Consider the following 21560-nt stretch of genomic DNA (forward strand, 5'->3'; position numbering starts at 1 on the left):
ATTTTTACCAAATGCACCATTAGTCCTACCTCAGGTCAAATACTGTAACTTTGGACCCTTCAGCCACAGTTGCAAATGACTCAGCTGGGGATTTCCCCTCCCAGCTGGGTTGCAGGAGTTATTTTTCACTCACATTTTTTTTTTGGGGGGGGGGGGGCCCTGCATGGGGAATAAACTGCGCATACTGCCTTGACGGGCCTGTAATAAATAACACTGCATTTGGTTCAAGTCCAGCACCAGCAACACCGCCAGGGATGCAGCAACTAATTGATGGTATGAATGAAATACAGTGGACTGAGTCCTGCTGCAAAAAGCGAAAATTCATGAGTAATTGACCCACACCCAAAAAAAGCTTTCTAAATGCCTGTAGATGCCACAAGATGAAGGAAAAAGACTCTTTTTCTATGGGACAAGGCCGTGGCCATGACTGATGGTTCCTTGGCTCCAATATGTATAGTCCAATAGTCTGCTGTTGTGGCCGCTTTAGAGCGCCTAGTTGTCGACCCTGAGTGTGCGCATGAAACGCAGAGAAAGATGGAATAGCGAGGAGGGGGGTGGGGGGGGGCCGATATTTTATTTCATTTTTTGGCCCACTTTAAATCGCCTTGTTTTCACAGCGTCGAAAAAGCCCCCCGACGACCCGGTGGGATATATTCCAGCCACCGGAGGGGGCGATATTTTCGCAGCTCAAACATCTAGTTATGTAATCACTACTTCTCCTTTTTTAAAAAAAAAAAAATAATAATAAAATACTTTTGGGTTTTTTTGTTGTTGTTAGTATTCGTACTTGGGTACAGTGGGAGTACTTTTTCCACCTCTGCCAATATATGATTGATTATATTAAATCTGATTCCCTATGTCCCGGCGGAACTATCCTCTTATCTCATTGTCAGTAAGGGCGGACAAGTAGACGGAAGAGTTTGAGCCCGTTCGGAGAAGCCCGGGAAGACAATTAATCACTCAGGAGAGGCAACCATCGGAGGGCCAGGGGCAGGAAAGCGCACACCGTGAGCGGAATATTTGATGAGGGCATGAGAGAGATGATGTGGCTGCTGCATGAAGAGGAGGTGGGAGAAAACAAGTGGAGATGCGAAATGAAGGGTCGGGGGAATAAAGGGCTGTCTGAAAGTTTGCAGAAGATTTTCTCTTTATTTTTCCCCATTCTAATTATTGAAAGAATTTTTGATACGGTTCTTTCGCCCACGATTCGAGTGTGAGGTCAAGCTAATGTTGTGGAGAGTAAGAGGAGCAGCCGCGCTTCCCAAAGACGTAACAACAATGGCTAGCGGGGTGCTGACGTTTCTTTTGAGCGTCAACAAGAAAAACTAAAATTGACAGATAAGAAACAAATGTCAAGTTCAAGGAGACGGAACAGAAGCGGAGCACCCAAATAAACTCGGAGCTAATGACATAAATCTCATCGAGACGAGACAATTCGGAGCTGCCACGGAAGGACTGATGTGACGGATAATTGGTGAGACGAGTGAGATCGAGGTTGACAGACGAAAAGCGAAACAGAGGCAACACGTTCGATGACCTGACACCAGATAAAACGTTGTTTCGGTTGTGGTTGCAAGTGGACATGAATGCATAAAACTACAAAATGGAGAAACCACATTGAATTCTTATGGAAAGCTGTTTGAGCGTTTATTCAATATCCTTGATAACCAGCTTCAAGTCCATGTAATACGATAAATGCAATAGTAGTAAAAACCTTAAAACAAACTAAAAAAAAAATGAAACAATAATAATGAAAAAAATCAAACCCCAAAACAACCCAACCCCAAATCTAAACCCAAAAACAAATGAACCCCCCCCCCCGCCCCCCCAAAAAACAATGCAAAGGTGAAACAAAACCCAAAATCCAAACTAAACAAAAAAAAACCCAAACCATAGCTAAACAAACTCCACAACAAAACCAATCCAAACATAAACCAAAACCAAGGTGAACTCAAACCTAAAACAGAAAACCATAATCCATGCTTAAAACAAACCAAAAAAAACAAAAATGAAATAAAATTAGTGGAGGTCACAAACACGGGAGAGATGTGAAATCCTAAATGCAAATACTGTACTCCAATCTGATGTATTTGTACAGTTCGTATGCATCATGATACCTTAAATCCTGTTACTATGGTAGCTGTCTTTTTTTTTTTTCCAATCGTTGCATTCACTGTGCTACTGTGTAAACGTTCCACTTGGTAAACATGAGTTCAACAACTTGAGCAGAGGTCAACAAATGCAATAAGTCTCAAATAAAGCATTGTGAATTCTAATCTCAACAAAACCATCTCTCCGGCAAGCGAGATGTTGCCGCAAGACTCCCCGCTGTCCTACGCACTTGGAGCGAGAAACGGGCCCGCCGCCTACTCGTCGGCAGCTTTGTGCCATGACGCACAAGTAGCTGGCTGAGCACAAAGTGCGATGTCTTTTGTCTTCTCCTCTCCCGAAACATTCCTGACAGGTGCTTCTGACTACTGCACCACGTGTGGGAGGATTACCTTGTAGCTATTACCGCGCAGTTACACAAAACACAGATATCCACGGTGTGCTGATGAACGGCAAATGCGATACGGGAGACAAGGCGGTGTGGGATTTTGATGCCGGGCCGTAAATATGTTCAGCGGTCGGCCATTATCATATTTCAGGGATGGCGGAAACGCTGCTGGAAGGGAGCGATAGCGTTACGCAGCGACATGTATGAAGACGAAAGGGGGATTGTCACAAACCTAACTGCAGTGATGGGATGTAAACAATTGCAAAGAGTTGAGATACAAGCCGTCGTTGGGCCGATTTTTGCTTTGACTAGTGAGCAAAAATTTGAGCTATGAGCACTGTCTGGTGCCAGTGAACTCAACTCACTTCGCAACAAGCAGCAGTTTGGCAGATGGTCAACAATTCTTCAAGAAAAAGGCTTCGAGCTGTTTGTCGCCACACCCAGTTGAGGTTTAAGACAAGGAAAATTACACATTGTGTATTTCAAACTACCATATAGCTTTGCCTCAATAAAGTCAATGATAAACACATAGACGGCGGGCTAAAGAAAGCATCAGTCTATTCTTTATCCTCTGCGAAGAATGCCTAATATACTTACTGAGGAGCTTTGATCCACTCCATGTACAGCGGATCCCCAAATACATATATAAATAGCGGGGCTCCACTGTATATCAGAATGTCTGATATATGTCCAAGGCACACACATCAGAAGGAGCAGCACAACGCCCATTGAATTGAAACGTGTCCAAAACTGACAGTTTCATATGACCACAGCATCTTAAGGGCACCTTTCTGGCGCAGTGCGTTCCCAACTGTTTTGCGGGTGACTGAGGACCCTCTTAACAAGGTCCTGCTGTGTACTTTGAGGCGGCTCCCTTACCATTATCGCGGTCATCCTTCACAAGGCAAGGACCATTCCAAACATGTCCAGATCTACAATCACGTCCTGTACATCTTTTTGACAGCTCTTTAGTCTGGCCTGTGGTGAGATAGAGATTGAAATAATTATATACGTGATGAGTTCGCTCAATAAAATGCGCATTCAAACTTAGACATTTTAACATTTTTGACTTATTCTGTCTATGACCATAACCAATAAACAACTATGAAACATTGAGACTTCATTTATTTGTTGGTGAACAAATGCATGGGATCAAATCATTTGATTTTTCATCTCTCTGCCGTGTTGTTGTCTGCTAAATGACAGGAGGACAAAAGTTTCGTCAAGATGCCATGTGTTGTACAGTACTATTAGCAGTTTTTGTTCGGTTAACACGACTCCCTCACAGCCTTCTATTATCAGCATCTTTCTCAGTCCAGCCGATGTGGGCAGATGGCCCCTCCAAACAGACTCTTGGCTCTATTCAAGGATTTTTCCGACAGTTTCTCTTTGCCACCGACGCTCGCATACAGTATGCACAAATCTGTTGGGAGTCTCGCCTTACTCTGATTAGACGATATAAATAATACAGAATTCACATGGGAGGATGCAATAGACAACAAGAGAGTTGTGATGTTACAATAAGGTATAATGTTCCAAGGAGAAGAAAACAGTTATGTTGAGAGAAGTCACATTACAAGAAATCTTTTAGCGTGACAAGAATAAAGTCATGATTACAGGAAAAAAGTACTGCGACGTTGAAATGTTACAGGATACAAAGTGTTACTGCGATGAATATGTCATAATTCTACAGACACAAAGCAGTACTCCAATATGAGGACATAAAGTTGAGAGGTTATGGGAAGTCACATGTTGCGAGAATAAAAATCGTAGGTTAAAAATAAAGCCGGATGTAGTATTACGAGAAAAAGCTGAAGAGAAAAAGATTCAAGTTGTTTTTCCAATGAGAAGTCTGAATGTAACAACATGCAATCTGAAAATCTGTCACTTTACAACAAAAAGGAAGTTACAGTTAAAAACAGTCATATTATTACGAGAAGAAAGTGCTGTTGAGTGAATACACAATATTACGAGAAGTCATAACGTTACGAGTATAACTTTTAATATTAAGAGGATTAAATCTTCATGTTTAATAAGTCACGCTGTCGTTCCAAGGACACATTTGTAATAATACGACGCTCAGGTTTTTTGATTATGAGAATTGAGTCGCAAAGGAAAAACTATTGTAACAACAATAAATCTTAATAAATCAAAATATTACAGTGGGAATGTTACCAGGTAAAATTACTAGTACCAGACAAAAAAAAAAAAGTGATGAGAAAAATCATAATATTCTAAGTTGTCATGAAATTTATGTTTTACAAATGATTTATTCTGGCAGTATTATTGTCTCTTGGGGGGGAGGGGGCTAATGCCACTGCTTAGCTCCCAGATCTGATGACACGGCGTTAATGAGCTCAAGGCAGTTGATGGAATTAGTACAGAGCCATGTGGTTTTGATCCACTATGTACTGTACTGCGATCGATCAGTATTCAGTATCGCATCGTCGCTTGCATTTCAACTCGAGTGCGTACAAAGTGTTCTTTCCAGGAAAGCTCCTGAGACCTGACTGTAATTAACTCTAATCTAATGCGGGGGGAGACGATGAAAACAGCACTGGAAAAATTGATGGGAAAATGATCTGTTTTTCTCATGTTGCTATTTATAGCATACATGTGTGTAAAATGCACATTTCTTTTATTCTATAAACTACTTAAAACACAACTTTCCCATTCCCAAATATTGTCATTCAAAGCATGCATTTGAAGAAAATGAAAATTAGTCAAAATACCAAAAAAAAAGTCCAGTGTTCTTTTGGTCTCTTAATTTTCCCCCAGAGGTGTATGGTGGCTACCGTCACGGTGACAATCCCTGGAAAGTAAGAAAGAACAAATATATAGAATTAAATGGAGAAACAGTTTGGCAATGAATTGGACAGAAAGTGCTATGCTGCCACCATGAGGACCACAAGTAACAACACAATGTCACCCCTTACTTTTCATGCACTTCTTTAATATATCAGTTTTTCATATTCACAACAAATACATTAAGCTCTTTCTCCTTAGGATACAGCCTTAAATTGTTTTTTTTGTTGTTGTTGTTTTTCTTTCCCCGTGTACACGCAACTGTTTCGAAAATGTCTTTTTTGGACATTTTGAAGTTTTTTTGTTGTTGTTTTTTTTTTTTACATGTGTCGTTCTCCCATGCTTTCCTTGCAAACCGCCAGGATTTTTTTTTTTTTTCTTCCCCTTTGTACACTATTTACAGATGGTGGAGGAAAATGAACTCAACAAGCAAACACTTTTAAAGACTTAATACCTCTGCTGAATAGATAGGTGGTGTTTTTAAAGGTGCAAGCGGCAAAGACACAAAGGGAGGATGAAATTACAGCAACTGAAGCAATGGAGGTCACTTTTAGGCAACTTATAGGCGATCTTAACCCTAAAATATACATTACAGTGTGAGTTTACGGAGTAGATTTCAATGGGAGGGGGTAGAACGTGGAAAATTACAGAACAATACAGGAAATTAAAAGTGTTTAACGCTGTGATATGCTGGCCGATATTGACAAGAAGACCACTTCTGAGTCAATGCGCTTGGAATGGTGTTCAAACATCGAGGAACTCTTAAGCAAAGCCTTCATAGTTGAACTGCAGCCAATGAACAAAATAATAATAATAATAATAATTGAAACAGTAGAGAAATGTAACAGACATTATCACAACGCAACTCCCGTTTAAAGAGGGTGTTCTCCAACAACCAAGAGACACAAAAAGTAAAAAAAATAAATAAATAAAAAAGCATGTATCTCCTGATTTTTGCTTTTTTTTTTTTTTTTTTACATTTTAAAAACTAGCACACTATAGTTCCATGTTAAATATATGAATCTTTGCACTTTTCTTTAAATCAGAAAAACATCAAGAACAACAAAATAAGTCAAGTTTTGTATCAAAGATTTTCCAAAAATTTGGGGACGCATGCTTTTCATTGCATAGCCACCTTATGCCATTTTTGAAGGGCAGTGTCTTCATTCCAGAATGACTTGAGGCATCTCCAGATTTTGCGTTTTTTTTCTTACGTTGTTTTCTTTTTTTTTTTGGGTAAATCAGAAAACAGCAAAAAAGTATTTCTATTGGTTGAAAATGCAAATGTGTGATACATTTAAAAAAAAAAAAGAGAAACATGCTGAAAAATGTCCCAAATTTTGGAGATACACTACGTGCTTTTCATTTCATAAACCCTATGCTATTTTTGAACATTTAACAGAAAAAAAATGACTGTCCAATGAGAAAGCTTGTATGTCAAAATTTTGTGTTTAGTTTTTTCTTCTGGTTTGTTTCTAGGATTAAAAATATTTAATTTGGACATACATGCTTGTCATGAATAGAAAATGAAAATTTCCCAATGAACCCAAAACAATCTCCCTTCTTCACAGAATAGCTGTCAGATGAAAAGCATTTATCTCCACATTTTTGAAAGTCTTCTTTTATCTTCTTTGCCCAAAAAACAAAAACAACTTTGCATTTCAGATAAACAATATGATGTAAAAAAGCAGATACATGCTTTTATAGGAACCAACGCTAAGTACGGTCACCCCAAATTATTAACTAAATATTTTTTTCAGTTTTTTGGAGTCAAATGGTTCCACTTTTTTTGCCTGCGGTTTTTGTGGTTGACATAAAATATGAAGTCATATTTTTGTATTGTTCTCTGTACTGTAAAATGAAAAGCATGAACCTATTTGAAAAATTGATTAAACAGTTGCCAGTAATACTTTTCAACAGATGCTATGCATTTTTTTTTAATGGCTGAGGGGGATCACAAACATGACCGTAAACCAAAGTTAACATCAAACATGGACTGAATATCAGATATTAGCAAATTACTCTTGTAAAAGGAGCTGCCTGGAAGTGGGAAGCGAAGCATAATCCTTCATGAACCCTTAACAAATTACACGCTTCATATCCAAAACAAAAACAACAAACCGTATCGCAAGCTCAGCTCTTTTCACTTTGCGAGTGGCTACACGTGACTAAATTAAAAGTAGGCTGACAGAAAATTGGTAGCATCGGGTCCTGCGGATGCCAAGCGTGTGAGGCCACCGGCTCCGGATACCGCTATGTGCTTTGTCGCAATTCGCAAAACAAAACAAAAACAAAAACAAAAAAAAACAACAAAAAAAAGACAAGTCGCTCATTTGCTTCAATAAATTTCTACAAAAGTGCAATGTGTAGAAGTCACAGACTTGGCAAGAAAGCTGTAAATTATTTCTGAGAATGAGCTTGTAAGAACTAAATGACAAATAAATACTGCTGGTCTGTACAAAAAACAACAAAGGCAAAAAACAAAACAAAAGCACACATTCTGGAATGAATTCATGTTAATGTGACCGAAAGAGCCATCTTAAATACACAACACTTGAGAGGATCGACAGTCGTTTCATCAAGTGGCACCGCAGCCCTTTTAGTCGGGCTGCCGTAAGAAGTCGGATCTGGAATATAAATTATATTTTAAATTATATATTAGAGCCACTTAACACAAAAAAAAAAAAAAAAAAAAGGAAACAGAAACAATGACATGCACAAAATGTGCTCCTCAACTTGGAATCTGTACTTTGAAATCAAAATCCCCCCCAAAAGCTTAAGATACCCCGAAATAACTTCCACGTCAACTGTTCATTCAGTGCTTGAAAAATGGAATGTGGATCCCACTGCTATTAACCCCCCTGACCCCCCCCCCCCACACACACACACACCTGAAATTTTGTTGCTTCTATCGCAAAAAACTGGGCATTCTCTCACCCAAAAAAAGAGGTTATATCTATAGCCAATAAAAGCGGGGTGACTTCTTTCGCCCAAAAAAGTCACCTCTCCAAAACGTTGTCGCTTCTATTGCCAAAAAAGTCACCTCTAACCCCACAAAAGTGTTGCCGCTTCCATCACCCAAAAAGCTGTCACTTACTTCTGTCCCCAAAAATCTTGTTTTTATCATTAAAATAATAATAATTGTCTCCTTTCTATCATTAAACAAAAAGTTGTTCTGTAGTCAAAAAAGTGCTGCTTCTATCACCAAAAAGTTGTTCCTCCTTTTGAGAGAAAAAAAAAAGAAAAAAAAAGGCAAAATGTTATGTTGCTTCTATCGTCAAAAAAAGTTGTCGCATTTATCACCCCAAAAGTTTTGCCACTTTTCTCTGCAAAAAAAAAAAATAATGTTGTGCATCCATTGCCCAAAACAAAAAATGGTCGTGTCTGTCGGCAAACAATGAAATGAATAAATAAAATAATAGAATCTGTTTTTGATTGGTGCTCTACTGATGACGTCTCATTTGAGGGAGCGTTTTCACCCGTCTAAATGATATCAAACATTTTGACAAGAGTAAGGTGAGGAATTGAGAGGGGGGTGGAAGGCAAAAAGCAACAAGCTTTTTTGCTGGACGGACATTTTTCTCCCCAAAACCCGAAACTCTTGCGACCACTAGTTAAAGTGGTAGCATGACAAACTTAGCTATATATAGAAAAAGTAGCTTTCAAGTCACAGGTGTGTGGGGGGGGGGGGGGGGGGGGGGGGAGCGCTCCCCCCGGCTTCTCAACTCATCTCGGCGAGCCTGCAAGCGCCCGGCACAGGGCCGCCCCCTGCGGGCCTCCTTCCAAAGTGCAGCTCCAGCCGCTCGGCCTCGTCCTCACCTTGTCGCCATTTTCTTCGGCGGGCTAGTCCACCCGGGAAGTTTACCCCACCTCCAAATGGTTTAGGTATGGATATCTTCGCGCTTGGTTTTCTTTACCATTTATGATGGGTTATTTTTTTTTTTTTTTTGGTATGGTTTGATTCTTTTTTTTTTTCCTTTTTTTTTCTCCCCCTCCCGATCCGGTTTGCCTGTCGTTTTGGCTCGTTGCCCGATGAACTGCTTTGAAGTTGGAAGGAATCTCGTCATTGGTAGAGGAAGATAACGGCACATTCGTTTAAGACTACATTTCAGTTTGTTGTTGTTTTTTTTCCCCCAGTGATGAATTAATCCACGGCAACGACCGGAGGACTTCGGAGCAGTGACCAGAGATGGGCTGGTGAGATACACAGCACTTACTTGAATGCTGAAAACTCCCCTGGAGAAAAAAATAAATAAAAATAATAAAAAATTGAGATTCAATGTTGGGGATGACGACACATGAACCATATGGGCTTTATGCTCATCATTTGGATATTTTCTAACACCGGACAAGAACCGATGTGAAATCGAAACAGATTACAGACTGGACCTACCGTAGCCTCCCGACTGGATGGGGGTTTTGGGCGAGGCGCAGGAGTATAAGCTGAAGTCCTCCGTCTGAAAGCCCGCTCGGTTTAACGAAGGCTCAGAGGCGCTGCGGTGGATTTTGGGTAACGAGCGAGCCAGCAGCTCGATGGACGCCAAGATCTGAAAACATTCCCAATCGTAGTTATGACGTTCACGAGTGTTTCTAAACACATCGCACGCAAAATCACGAGCCGGGTACCCGTCTGAGCAATAATGATAATTATCCTCACCTGAGGGAAGAGAGGTCGCTCCTCTCGCTTCTTCTTCAAGCAGTCGGCCATGAGTCTCTTCATGGCCTTTGGGCAGTTGCTACGCACCTTGCTGAGGTCGGGGGACAGGTAACCTCGACCCACCATGAAAATTATCTGCAGGGGTGGTGGGGGGGTCAACGTGAGCATCATTTGCACAATAAAGTTATGACCGCTGCACATGGACACGAGCTGTTCCAAATGAAAATAAGTCACTGACGCAATATATTTTTTTGTTTAACTGGCAAACTCATTTCCTAATACAGTACCACCACTATTATATAGCGTTGAATGCATTTACCTGCAATATTATACAAATATTTATATTATTTTTCAGTTTTAAATAGATCACGTTTTTGTTTACTTTTTTTTAAATTTTTGTTTTTACATTTTACATCTCCTTCTCACAAATGTAATTTTTACCGTGATTCTTTATAGTTCCTAGTGCACGTACCTCTAAGTTTATTAAAATTAATTATCTTTTTTTTTTTTGCATTACTCAAATAAAATCCCTATTTTGTCAATCTTATAAATAGTAGTACATATTACAGATAAAAAAAATCATCAGGAAAAGCCTACTAGATCAGCTGAACTTTGAGGATAATCAGTGGCACCTTAAATAGTGGCACGTGTGTGCTGACTCCCATTTAATGTGAGTTTGAATGTGATTGGTTAATTCTGAACACAGCCACATCCCCATTCATAAGCGGGTGTGCACACTTGTGCAACCAAATCTCAGTTGTTTTGTTTAGTTTTGTACCATTGAGTTGAGCAAGTTATATGCCACATTAATGGTGGAAAGCGTTTTGAAAGAATTTGTCTTGGTCTCAGATTTTATTAATAACAAAAACGTGGCATTTAAACAGGGTCACGCAGACATTTTATAACCACTATGTATACATATATATTTTTAACTGTTTTATTATTATTATTATTTATTGTTTTCACCTTTCTGGTGCATTTTCTGCAAGTAATAATAGCAATAACTAACTTCATGATAACTAAATAAAAGAACAGTATTTCGAGAACACAAATGATCACAGCCAGCATCTCGCCTGATCTCTGTTGTTAATGTTGGAGTAGGGCAGCGCTCCTGACATGAGTTCATACAGCACAATGCCAAAGGCGTAGACGTCGGACTGGAAGCTGTAGGGATTCTTGTCCTGCAGCCGGATCACCTCCGGAGCCTTGAGGAGGATGCATTTGCCTTTACTAGGACGATGGCAAAGAAACACAATGTAGACGTCCGTTTAAAAGCACTCACCATCCACAGAATGGAGCCAGACAACTGTTCAAACTGGTGGGAGCCACTCCAGCGGGACTTGACTGTGGCTAGGCCAAAGTCACCAATCTTCACCGTCAGATCCTCATGGAGGAAAATATCTGCGCAAGATGAATTTAAGGAAAGGTCTGGCCTCCTCACCTGTACCTCTCATTTGGTTCAACCTCACCGAGTATTCAACTATTCTCACCCTGCTTCACCTCCTGACATGGATTTTGGCCTGTTTTACTGCCGCTTCCCCTCTTCTCGAGACCAGGAGATGTTTTTTTTTTTTTTTTGTGAACTTTGGGCCTGTGATGCCCTCTGAGACCCTTGTGATTAAGAGCTATATAAAAAAAAAAACTTGACTGTAACCATATCTAGATACTTTTTCATGCACAGTTCCAATGAGGTAGCAATTGGAGAAAATCTCTAGAGCGGATATTCCCAACCAGTATGCAGAAATTATCCAATTATGTTTCCACTGATTTGGTCCAAGGAGGGTGAGGGGAAGAGGCAGTAAAACAGGCCAAAATCCAGATTATTTGCTCCAAATAATAGTTTTTGTTTTTTAAATCAGCAGTGGCTCTCAAAGTGTAGTACCGCTCCGTCTAGTGCACACTGGCCAGCGAGATCTAGTTCGCCAGACGAGACAATGTTAAAAAGACAAGAAGGAAAAAAATTGCACACTATGTATCCTTTAAAAGATACTGTTGCTCTTCAGATCACGGTGGATGATGGACTTGGCGTGTAGGTAACTAAGGAGGAATAGGCAATGAGTTACAACCAAGGACAGTGGAACCTTGTCTTGATCCGTAACCATACTTGTTCCTCATCTCAACTTTACCCATTGAAATGAATGGAAATGCAATTAAAGCATTCAAGTCCCCCATAAAACACAACATTTTTGTTGCGTTTTCGAATAAGAAAAATAGCACTTTTTAGTATTGTACTATATAAAACAAGTAACAAAATAGAATTTAAAGAAATAAACAGTTTTTTTTTGTTTTTTTTAAACCGTTTAAAAGTGTGGGAGTTGACTGCGCTTACTCCATGCCCTGAGCGGTCTGCCTGGCGATGTCGATAAGCTTGATCATTTCAAACTTGGTCTCGATGATGTGCAAGTGGTGGTACAGGCTGGAGCCTTCACACCACTGCGTCACAATGGCCAGCTGAGGCTTGGTGGTGTAGCCCATGAACAGCAGGATGTTGACGTGACGCGTTTTCCTACAACACACGCGAGCCGGTAAGAATAAACAACAGCAGCCATTTCCTGTGCAGGGAGAAAAGCAGGACGCCGAGGTTACCTGAGGACTCCCACTTCGTTCTTAAAGGCCTGAAGCTGCTGGGGTGTCGGAGCAGTGACGTTTAACATCTTCACCGCCACGTCACCTTAGAGGATGATGATTCGATTAATTTGAGTATATTAGTCGAGACATTATAAACATTTTCATTCATCCTACCATGCCACTTTCCTTTGAAGACTGTCCCAAAGGAGCCGGAGCCTATCCTCTGACCCAGAGTGATCTGACCCTCGGGGATTTCCCAGTCGTCACTAGAGTCCCTCCTCCCCAGCGTTTTCTGTTCCACACGACACAGTGAAACAAATTCAATCGAGACGGGACGGAGCTCGATTCTCACGGAACCCACCATCTTATTGCGGTCCTCGGACGAAGACGAGGACTTCCGCTCCCTCTGCGGGCACGGTGACTTCTGGGGAACCTTGACGTTGGTCAGGGAGCCGGGGAGCGAGGCAGGGGGAGTGGCCGACAGTCCAGTGGTGGACCCTGAAGGGAGCAAGGGGGTGAGAAAAGGGGAAAGATGGGTAGGCGGAAAGGTAACTAACTTTGTATGATGGGGAGTTTGAATCTATTGAGTTTGTGTGTTTACATGCAGGGGAGAGGTGAGGAGGTGCTTCCTTGGAGGATGGCAGTACAATGACTCCCCGCATATCCGGGGTTAGTAATAACAGGATTGTTTTTGGCGCTATCGGATGGCATTTTGGTGTCAGGGAACTATGTTGAGGTGAGTTGAGGAGTTTCATCTGGAACTAAACTGTGCTTTGCCGCCACCTAGTGGCATCTTTAGGTAGTTACAAACCATTTTTGTGGTGGGGCGAGGCGGGTGTAAATTACTTGCGGATTTTTACTCTTGGCAGCTCTCTTTTAATTTCATTTATTTAATTTAAAGAAACACTTTAAAAATACAAAAATATTTATTAATAGAAGTGATAGTTGTGGGTTAATTGGGGAAAAAAGCCCAGAGACAATATGAACTATTGAAAATATATACATTTCATTTTTACTGTTATGTATATTTTTCAGAATAATTATTTTCAATGTAGGTTTTAATTTAAAACAAATGCATTAAAAATAACTGCCCCAAAATATATTTATTTACACAAAGCTGACTGTAAGGTATTCTAAGAAAAATTTTGAATTCAAAATTGCATCTATATAGCTCAAATCACAAACGACATTGAGGCCATTGACAATGTTCCAGAAATCCTGTTTGGTTATTTAATTTGCAGCAATTATCTGATCCTTACCCCCTTAATTACCATGGAAACACCACAAAATCCTGGTTCCATGCTAGTGTCATTAATGGAAAGTTGGCCACTCAAATCATTGAACTGCTCTGAACTTACCTGTTTTAATACTTTAAAATAAACAGTACTGTCCAGATTAACCTTTACAACGGTAAAATAAGCATGTGTGAAGTGCAGATTTGTATAGTGGTGAAACGGGGGGGGGGGGGTACGTCCAAGAAGTTGGGGACATGGAGGAAGAGTGATGGTGATGATGAGGGGGCACACAGAGGATGAGACACAGGGCTGGTGTTTGTGTATGTGGGAGGGTGGTGACTGGGAGAGTGGGGGTGGGGGGGGATGGGGAGGCACGAGAACACACAGAGGGCCTGACTACCTCGGAACACAGGCTCGGGCTCAAAATCAAACACTATGTCATTGGGGTAGGAGTATAGGAGGGGGCTTGAGGTCCGTGTTCGGTGCTTCCTCAAGCAGCGGGCAGGGTGGTTCGGGGGGGCTGCAGGGCAAAGAGAGACAGACAGACCATCACTGCTACTCACTCACCCTGCCCCTCCGGCCTCAAGTTAAGCGTGCCGACCGAGCCCAGTCCATAGCAGATCACATCACAGCTTGTTTTGGCACTAGTCAGCTCGCGCAACATTTATTCTCACTTCTTTAGTTTTTATTTTTCATTTAAAGAAATACATTCTATATTAAAACATCATTTACATTAGGGGGAAATCCTTACATTTGAAATTGTTTCATTGAAATAATAAATGAATTAATTAATGTTGCAGGGCAAGTATTTGGATTTTCATTTCAATTTTATTTCTTTAATTTCAGGAAAACAATCTTAACAAGACTTAATTGTAAAAAACATCACCAATGAAGATATGCGTTATAAATGTTATAAAAATACATAAAAATGTTTATGCTGTGAGTCATTTTTAGGGGGAGTCAATCCGGATCATTATTATTATTCTAGTCGAATCCAAATGGCACCACATTTGTTTTGAAACATCGAAATGTATTCTTTATTTTAACATCTTAAAAATGCATCTCGAATCAATAGAAAAGCTGGAACAGACCCAATTTATGAGAGCGTATCTATGATAATAAAGGACGTATCCTTGTCATTGAGGGAAAAAAGGCCTCCCATTTACTTCAAATAAACACGTGACCATCCCAGTGAGGAGCTTGAGCGGGCCAAGCAACGGAAAAGGAAAATGACGTCCGCTATCATTGAATATTCACCGTTGCAGTCTCAGGTTGCAGGAATACGACCACTGACTCTAAAAGCTTCTAGGGTATTCACACACACTCTCTCACACTCTCACACACACACACACACACACGCACACACACGCACATGTATATACAGCCACGCTTACACACAAAAGACCAGAGTGCACGCAGACACACGCGGGATGGTGGGAAAAATAAAAGACACAGAATGAGGGAGGAAACTTACCTCCGTCAGACCTCACTAATCCCTGATCTCGGATCAGGTCCTGAAATAAATAAAGCAAAGGATTTCATTATGTTATTGTTTAATATCATATGTTATTGTTACTATGCTACTACTATTAAGGACTGTATTAACGTTTAAATGCTGGTTTGCACCATTTAGAAAAATTGAAGGGGACAACTTACAGAAAATGTACTTTTTCTTTTTTTTTTGGATTCGAGTCGCGTTAAAATAAACAATTCAGTACATTTTCTGTGAGCTGCCTATTTCTTTATCACTCACGTCGATGTTGACAGGCTCGATGGTGTTGATATGGACGTTGGGGGCGGAGGATGAACGGTCCCGCTGGCCAAATTGGTTGCGGTGATCCTCCTCGCTGGGCCGGAAACTAGGCGGGATAGGTATGGACTTGGACGGCGACAGCGTGGCGTGGCATATAGACCTGGAGAGACCACGCGCGCTTGTTAGTGTGGTAGGTGGTCGGGAGCGTCAAAGTGGAAAGAGGCTCACCCGGTGGAGTCGGACGGGGGGAGCGACAGACAAGCTTCGGACACGGGGGTGGTCCCCTCGGAGGAGACCTCGTCTTGGGTGAAAGGGTGATGCTCGAAGAACTTGGACACCAGCAACAAGCTGCACAGTAAAAAGTTCAGTTGTGAGTCAACTGCTTACCGTACATATATACGACTTATTGGTGCAGTACATGGAGATTTGTTTGCTACATACAATGCTGCAGACTATTCTTGCTTCTGTTCACATTCGCATCTGTTAGCTAATGCCAAATGCTAACGCATTACACAGTCAAAACGTGTCTCTCCTTTGCGTGCGACTTACTCTAGCTGGTCGTAGTTGACGCACATGAGCGGGACCTCCGTGCTGCAGCGCTGGTGGAACTTGTAGCCGCACGTCTGACAGCGGAAGCCCTGGAAAAGCAGCTTCCTGCAGAAGTCGCAGAAGGCCAGCGTGAAGAAGGTCTTCCTCACCTGGAGACGAGACGCACGTTTCGTGAGCGTCAGTTTGACTCCAATTTGTATTTCGTACTGTTTTGATTTCGACATCGTGAATATTACTCTTACGGGATGAGCGGCACTTACAAAGTTGTGCGTGGTGAGCGGCACATTCTCCAAGACTTCCACGTGCAACTCCTCCCCCGTCAGCCACGAGATATCCGTGTCCCAACCAATAGGCTTCTTCTCCCTGATAAATATCGTAGGATGCCTCGTTAGAAAAGACCATACCTTCTGCTTTCACCACTTTATTTGAGTTTAGTCATTGGCACTTCAAATGGTGAGTTGTGCAGGTTATAAGTCACTCAAATGGTGGGAAAAAGTTTTGAAATGATTTTGCTTGGTCTCGTGTTTTTCTATAACAAAACCCGGGCATTTGAACAGGGGTGTTTAGACTTTTTCCATCTCAGACAGCGGGTATGCGCCACAACTCACCCGTCCTGTATCCTGTAGACGCCGCAGCACTCTGGGATGAGTCCTCGCATCATTAGAGCCTTCTTGAGCGAGTCTCGCACAGTCATCCCACACCGGGCGGGAACCTGAACGCAGCCGGGAAACATCCCACCCTGAGTTTCATGTCCTCACGGGCACATACGTACTGTACTGTCATACAAATAATGCGATGGCTCCGCTTGGCAGTTTACTAGAGATAAACAGAGCGACTAGAAACACGGTGCGCACCCGTTCATGGCGGGAGTTCCCAAGAAAGAGTACAGTAAACTGCTTTTAAGAGACAAAATCAGCAGTCCTACTTAAACTTCAAAACTGCGTCAGCACTTGGAGGTGCTGGATTAAAATCTAGCTGATCTGTACTTAACAAATGTGCTGTAGTAGATTCCAAATTTTGAGAATCTGTCGTCTAAATGAGAATGTACCGCATACCACGGTTCTCTGTTTATTGGGCAGGAAGACCCGAACGATAGGTTTCTGCGGGGAGCGCGGGTTGCTCCGGCTGGCGTCCGTGGGTTTCTGGAGGACAGCCAGGGTGTTGGGCGCCGAGGGGAACGCCTGAGCGCCGCCGCCGCCCGCCGCGCACCCTCCCATCTTGACCTCCAGGAGGGCCGGCACGGAAGTCGGCGAGGAGGAGAAGTCGGTGCCGTTGCCCGTGGCCTCCAGCAGCTGCTGCTCCCTCTGCTGGAGCGCGTCCAGCTTACTGGTGTACTCCTCGTAGGCCTGCGAGGGGACAAGTGGAAGCAGGGTCTTAAGTGACATCTTTGAGCTTCCACTCAGAGAAAGCAAACCGCTCTCACCTCGAGATATATAGACGGAGGATTGTGTTCTCCTCCAAACTTGTCCAGAAGAGCCTCTAAGTGTTCTTGTGTCAACTTGATCATCTGTTTAATGTTCCAGATCTGCAGGGGGGTGGGGGTGGGGGGGGGGGGGGGGGGGGGGGGGACGACAAACAAACAAAAACATTCAATCAGGCTCAAATTAGGCCTGATGGTATGTGAGCCCGTTTTTGTGAATGAAAAGCTTCTCATCGACCGTCAGTAATCGGATATCAAAGCCGATATCCATTCATGAGAATATGTCTTCATCCAGAACCGATCGCCAGTCATTCCCACGAAAGAATGATGACATCATGCAAGCTCATCAGTTTTCAGGCTTCCCTTTCGCCTGAATGAATATAGCCATTCATAAACAAGGAGCGACCAATATGGATTTTTTTGGGAGGCAGATGCCAATTACTTAATTTGGCAGAGTAAAATTCTGATAACCGATTAATCGAACTATTAATTTAAAAATATACAAGGAATAAAATATATTTTTGAGATATGAATTACAGGCAGAACATTTTACTGTTTTTACAATATTTGGTCCTTTAGTAATTAACTTTACAACAGAAAGAAAAAAAATGGCAAAAATCGAACAAGAATTTTTGTTTGCTTGATTGAATGCCGTTACAAATGTGCTGTGTAAAAAAACTATAAATAAATTAATTTTAAGAAATGGGCAAAACTTGAAAAGGGATTTACTCGTCTGAGTGATTAATCGGTCGTGCCCTAATATTTTCTGTACATTTTATGCTTTTTGGGTTAATATACTTTTACAGTGTGTTTAAAAAGTGTGGTAGGACTATAACGTTTTTTCTTTTTTATGGTCTCGCTATCGCCTGGATTTTCACTGGCAAGGTCTGGAACATATTCCTGCAATAAATGGGGGTTCCCTGTGTTTACAACAAACATGGTTCATTTGTGTGTGTGTGTGTGTAAAATATTTTGGCACCAATGTCTGTCTCATCCCGTTGTACTTTTTTTAAATGTACAGCAGCCCATTTAGGTAACAGACTAGCTCGGCAAGTAATGGAAATCAAGACATCCATTTTTTTTGGACCACTTGTGTTCATGAGCCTATCCTTGCTGAGAGTCTCCAAAAAAAACAAACAATTAATTAAAAAAAAAAAAGGTGCCTTGAAATCCCAGCATATAGCACACAGTCTGCATCCCTCCATCGTAACACAGTTAAAGCCTTCTATTCAACATTATTCTGTCTTTAGTAAAAATACAATATCCAAAATAAATGTAGGACAATATACTGTAATGCATCTAGGATGATACAGACACAGACTGTATCCTTTGCAGAGCAAGCACATGAGAATGTTTCACGCTTAAAAAGGGCTGAAGGGTGATCTATGACTCAATGCGATGTCGAAAAGACGGCTATTTCCTGATCTTGCTCTTATTCGCCCTACTTTCAGGAACTGTATCAGATGCAGGCGGTTTCCTTCGCTAGGCCATTTTCATAACTACACCATTAAAAGGAAACCTCAAGGTGTAATGAGGAGGATTTAAAATTAAAAATCAAACAAAAATCCAAGGCTTTAAAGTGATTATTTTCTTCATTTTTCCCTGTCACAATTTGACAATAGCAAATTCCAGGCAGGTAGACAGCAGTTATGGGCATTTTAGCTACAATCACATCAATTAATCTATTTTTATTCATTAATATATTATTTCTCCATTTTCAGAGAGAGTTTTCATAGCGCAGGTCCACATAGATAGATTGCAGCTCAACTTTGTAAAGCCAGCGTCATGTCGCGCTTCTTTAGATAGCAAACTAAAGATGACACAGAATCGCCAATCAATTACACACAATAAATTAATTCCTAATAATAAACCTATCTGCAGTATTTCTATTCGCATACAGAGGAGTAAGATCGTATCGGCCCGATACAGGCCGTACATCAAGGTATCCGGTACTTCTGAAGGCTGCCGACACCAGCCACTGAGAAGTAATAAAATAATATAAATCTGACATTAAGTTAGTCCTCCTTGCCAGTAGTTGGTGCTACAATGCAGCGGTTTGACACATCGATAAATCATCATGTGCGCCAGGAAGAAAGAATGGTCAATAGTGAATACTTGTACTGTTATCAGTCTGAAAAAAGTGGTATCAAAGATCCCGAGATAGGAATAATTTAATAACTCCAAAAATACATGAATTAACAGTGATCAATACAGTATTTGACAAGTGTACTTAAGTGTGTTGGTGATGAAATGCTGCATCTACAAGTGAAAATTGCAATTGAATGTAGGGGCAAAAAAAAGAAAACATTCCTGCTGTAGACCACCACTCACATTCACATCTATTGCCAATGTGCATGTTTTTTGTAATGAGGGAGAGAGCTTAAAACTGTTAGGCAGGCCTAAACTAACCACAGGAATAACTATTTGTGACTGTGGGTTATTAGAGACTAGATGGGTTGGTTTAGTATGTGCAGAGGCCTGCATGGTAAAGTGTGTTTTCTTTCACTCTCTTTTTTTTGGAGGGGGTTGGGGGGGCGTTATATGGATAAAAGTAACCTGTGCACCAGCAGCTGCATTATACTCCAGCACATCAGCACGACTCGAGCTAGTTCCCACTCCCCCGACCACCATAAGCCCCAAATGCGTGTCTCCATCACGGACACCCAGCGGTGCAGCCCCCGGCAAAGGCACCGTTAATTGCCCGTCTTTGTTGTGTCAACAGCGGCGTGCGTTGTGTTGCCGTGGCGGCGCTGCAGTGGGAGCCGACGGACGAAAGCGAGCAAGGCCCGAGTAAACACCGACCCCGCCGAATAAAAGCTCCCCGTCCAGCTGCCGCATGTTCCCGCAATACAAGCCGAGGGTCTCGGGAGCCTCCGACCGCCTCGGTGTTCGTCGTCGCCCGCCCCTTGCGCCACATCCCCCGCAGTCATCCGCGGAGCAGCCGGTGTTTCCTGAACATTTCCATCCAATTACCCTCGCTCGGAGCCCCGTTCCCCGTGCCCACTTTCCTCCCTCCCTCCCTCAACACCCCCTCCGCCACCATCGCACCGCTGCCGTCCAGCGCCTACCTCCTCGTCTTGCGGACCCCCGGGGATCCCCGCCGTGCAGGGGGGCTCCAGCGCGGCGCCCAGCTCTTCGAGGCCCCGCTCCCCGCCCGGCTGCCTCTCCGAGGTGTCTCCGTTAAATACGGGCGGTGGGGACTCGGCGCTGCTCAACGCCGCCATTTTAAAGTGTGAGAAAGTGAGGGGAAAATAAGAGAGAAAAGCGCAGTGACGCCGCTGCGGACATAGGGGGCGACAGAGGCCGCACTTGGACAGACGGCAACCCATCACGTGCACACGCACACGCAATGCAACACGCACAGGCGTGACTCTCTCTCTCTCTCTCTCTCTCTCTCTCTCTGTCACCTGTCACACACAAACAAATGTACACGAATACAAAAATAGAAGAGTATGTACAACACAGATAAAACTCACCACTTACAGACACTCACGCACAAAACATTCCACATACAGGCACACACATAACACACAACTCACACGTGCACACACAAAACTCTTGTGCAACACGCATTTATAAGCACAACACACGTACAGCAAACATATATTCATAACACACTCACACAACGGATAGAGAACACACACAGACACAATGCATACACAACACGGAGACAAATCGCACAACTCACACAAAACACTCACACATTCATACTACAAAACATAGGGACAAAAAAAGACAAATTTTGCCAAAAATAACCTACAACATAAACAAAGAACATAAAAAGAGAGAACAGACAAAAAAATGCAAACCACACACACGACACACGTATGATACACTTGCAAGGCACACGTCATACATAGAACACACAAAGACAACGCGTGCACTAATATGCACACACACACACACACAAAACAAACACGTGCACAAAAGACAACTCACAACATGCACACAAAACACATATAGACAAGAAATAAACACATGCAACAGACATTCACAAACAAAACACACAGACACAACACACGCACACAAAAATCTCAGCTCACCCGGGAAGCAAATAAGGACAAGTGCAATAGAAA

The 21560-nt window shown here is 42.1% G+C and overlaps 2 protein-coding genes across 5 annotated transcripts in view; both read right to left on the reverse strand.

Moving 5' to 3' along the window:
• Positions 1 to 3456, reverse strand: part of large1 (LARGE xylosyl- and glucuronyltransferase 1) — a 160615-nt gene extending 157159 nt beyond the window's left edge. Inside the window, exon 1 of the mRNA XM_061762887.1 lies at positions 3377 to 3456. The gene's annotated coding sequence lies outside the window, so the exon portion shown is untranslated. The remainder of the gene's footprint in view (positions 1 to 3376) is intronic.
• A 1973-nt stretch (positions 3457 to 5429) lies between these two features.
• braf (B-Raf proto-oncogene, serine/threonine kinase) lies at positions 5430 to 20741 on the reverse strand. 4 transcript variants are annotated; one of them, XM_061762876.1, is made up of 20 exons: positions 20553 to 20741; positions 17488 to 17589; positions 17120 to 17410; positions 16673 to 16776; positions 16325 to 16427; positions 16065 to 16213; positions 15744 to 15863; positions 15516 to 15675; positions 15237 to 15276; positions 14163 to 14282; positions 12889 to 13025; positions 12702 to 12819; positions 12546 to 12630; positions 12289 to 12465; positions 11950 to 11996; positions 11242 to 11360; positions 11033 to 11164; positions 9960 to 10094; positions 9696 to 9849; positions 5430 to 9538 (listed from the first exon to the last, which is right to left on the reverse strand). In XM_061762876.1, the coding sequence occupies exons 1-20, from the start codon at positions 20706 to 20708 to the stop codon at positions 9516 to 9518; spliced, it is 2472 nt and encodes an 823-aa protein (XP_061618860.1). In that variant the 5' UTR covers positions 20709 to 20741; the 3' UTR covers positions 5430 to 9515. The 4 variants fall into 4 exon arrangements, with proteins under 4 accessions (XP_061618860.1, XP_061618859.1, XP_061618862.1 ...); XM_061762875.1 differs by having other exon boundaries at positions 12702 to 13025; XM_061762878.1 differs by lacking the exon at positions 14163 to 14282 and having other exon boundaries at positions 20553 to 20740.
• Positions 20742 to 21560: the final 819 nt, after the last annotated feature.

The sequence above is a fragment of the Phyllopteryx taeniolatus genome, chromosome 22 (assembly GCF_024500385.1).
Source record: "Phyllopteryx taeniolatus isolate TA_2022b chromosome 22, UOR_Ptae_1.2, whole genome shotgun sequence".
NCBI classification, from domain to species: domain Eukaryota; kingdom Metazoa; phylum Chordata; class Actinopteri; order Syngnathiformes; family Syngnathidae; genus Phyllopteryx; species Phyllopteryx taeniolatus.

Coding starts and splice junctions, on each gene's coding strand:
- braf (XM_061762875.1), bottom strand. CDS start 20,708: ATGGCGGCGTTGAGCAGCGCCGAGTCCCCACCGCCCGTATTTAACGGA. Junction 15,676..15,743: donor CCCCCGTCCGACTCCACCGG/GTGAGCCTCTTT, acceptor TGGTCTCTCCAG/GTCTATATGCCACGCCACGC. Junction 15,277..15,515: donor TCGAGCCTGTCAACATCGAC/GTGAGTGATAAA, acceptor TATTTATTTCAG/GACCTGATCCGAGATCAGGG.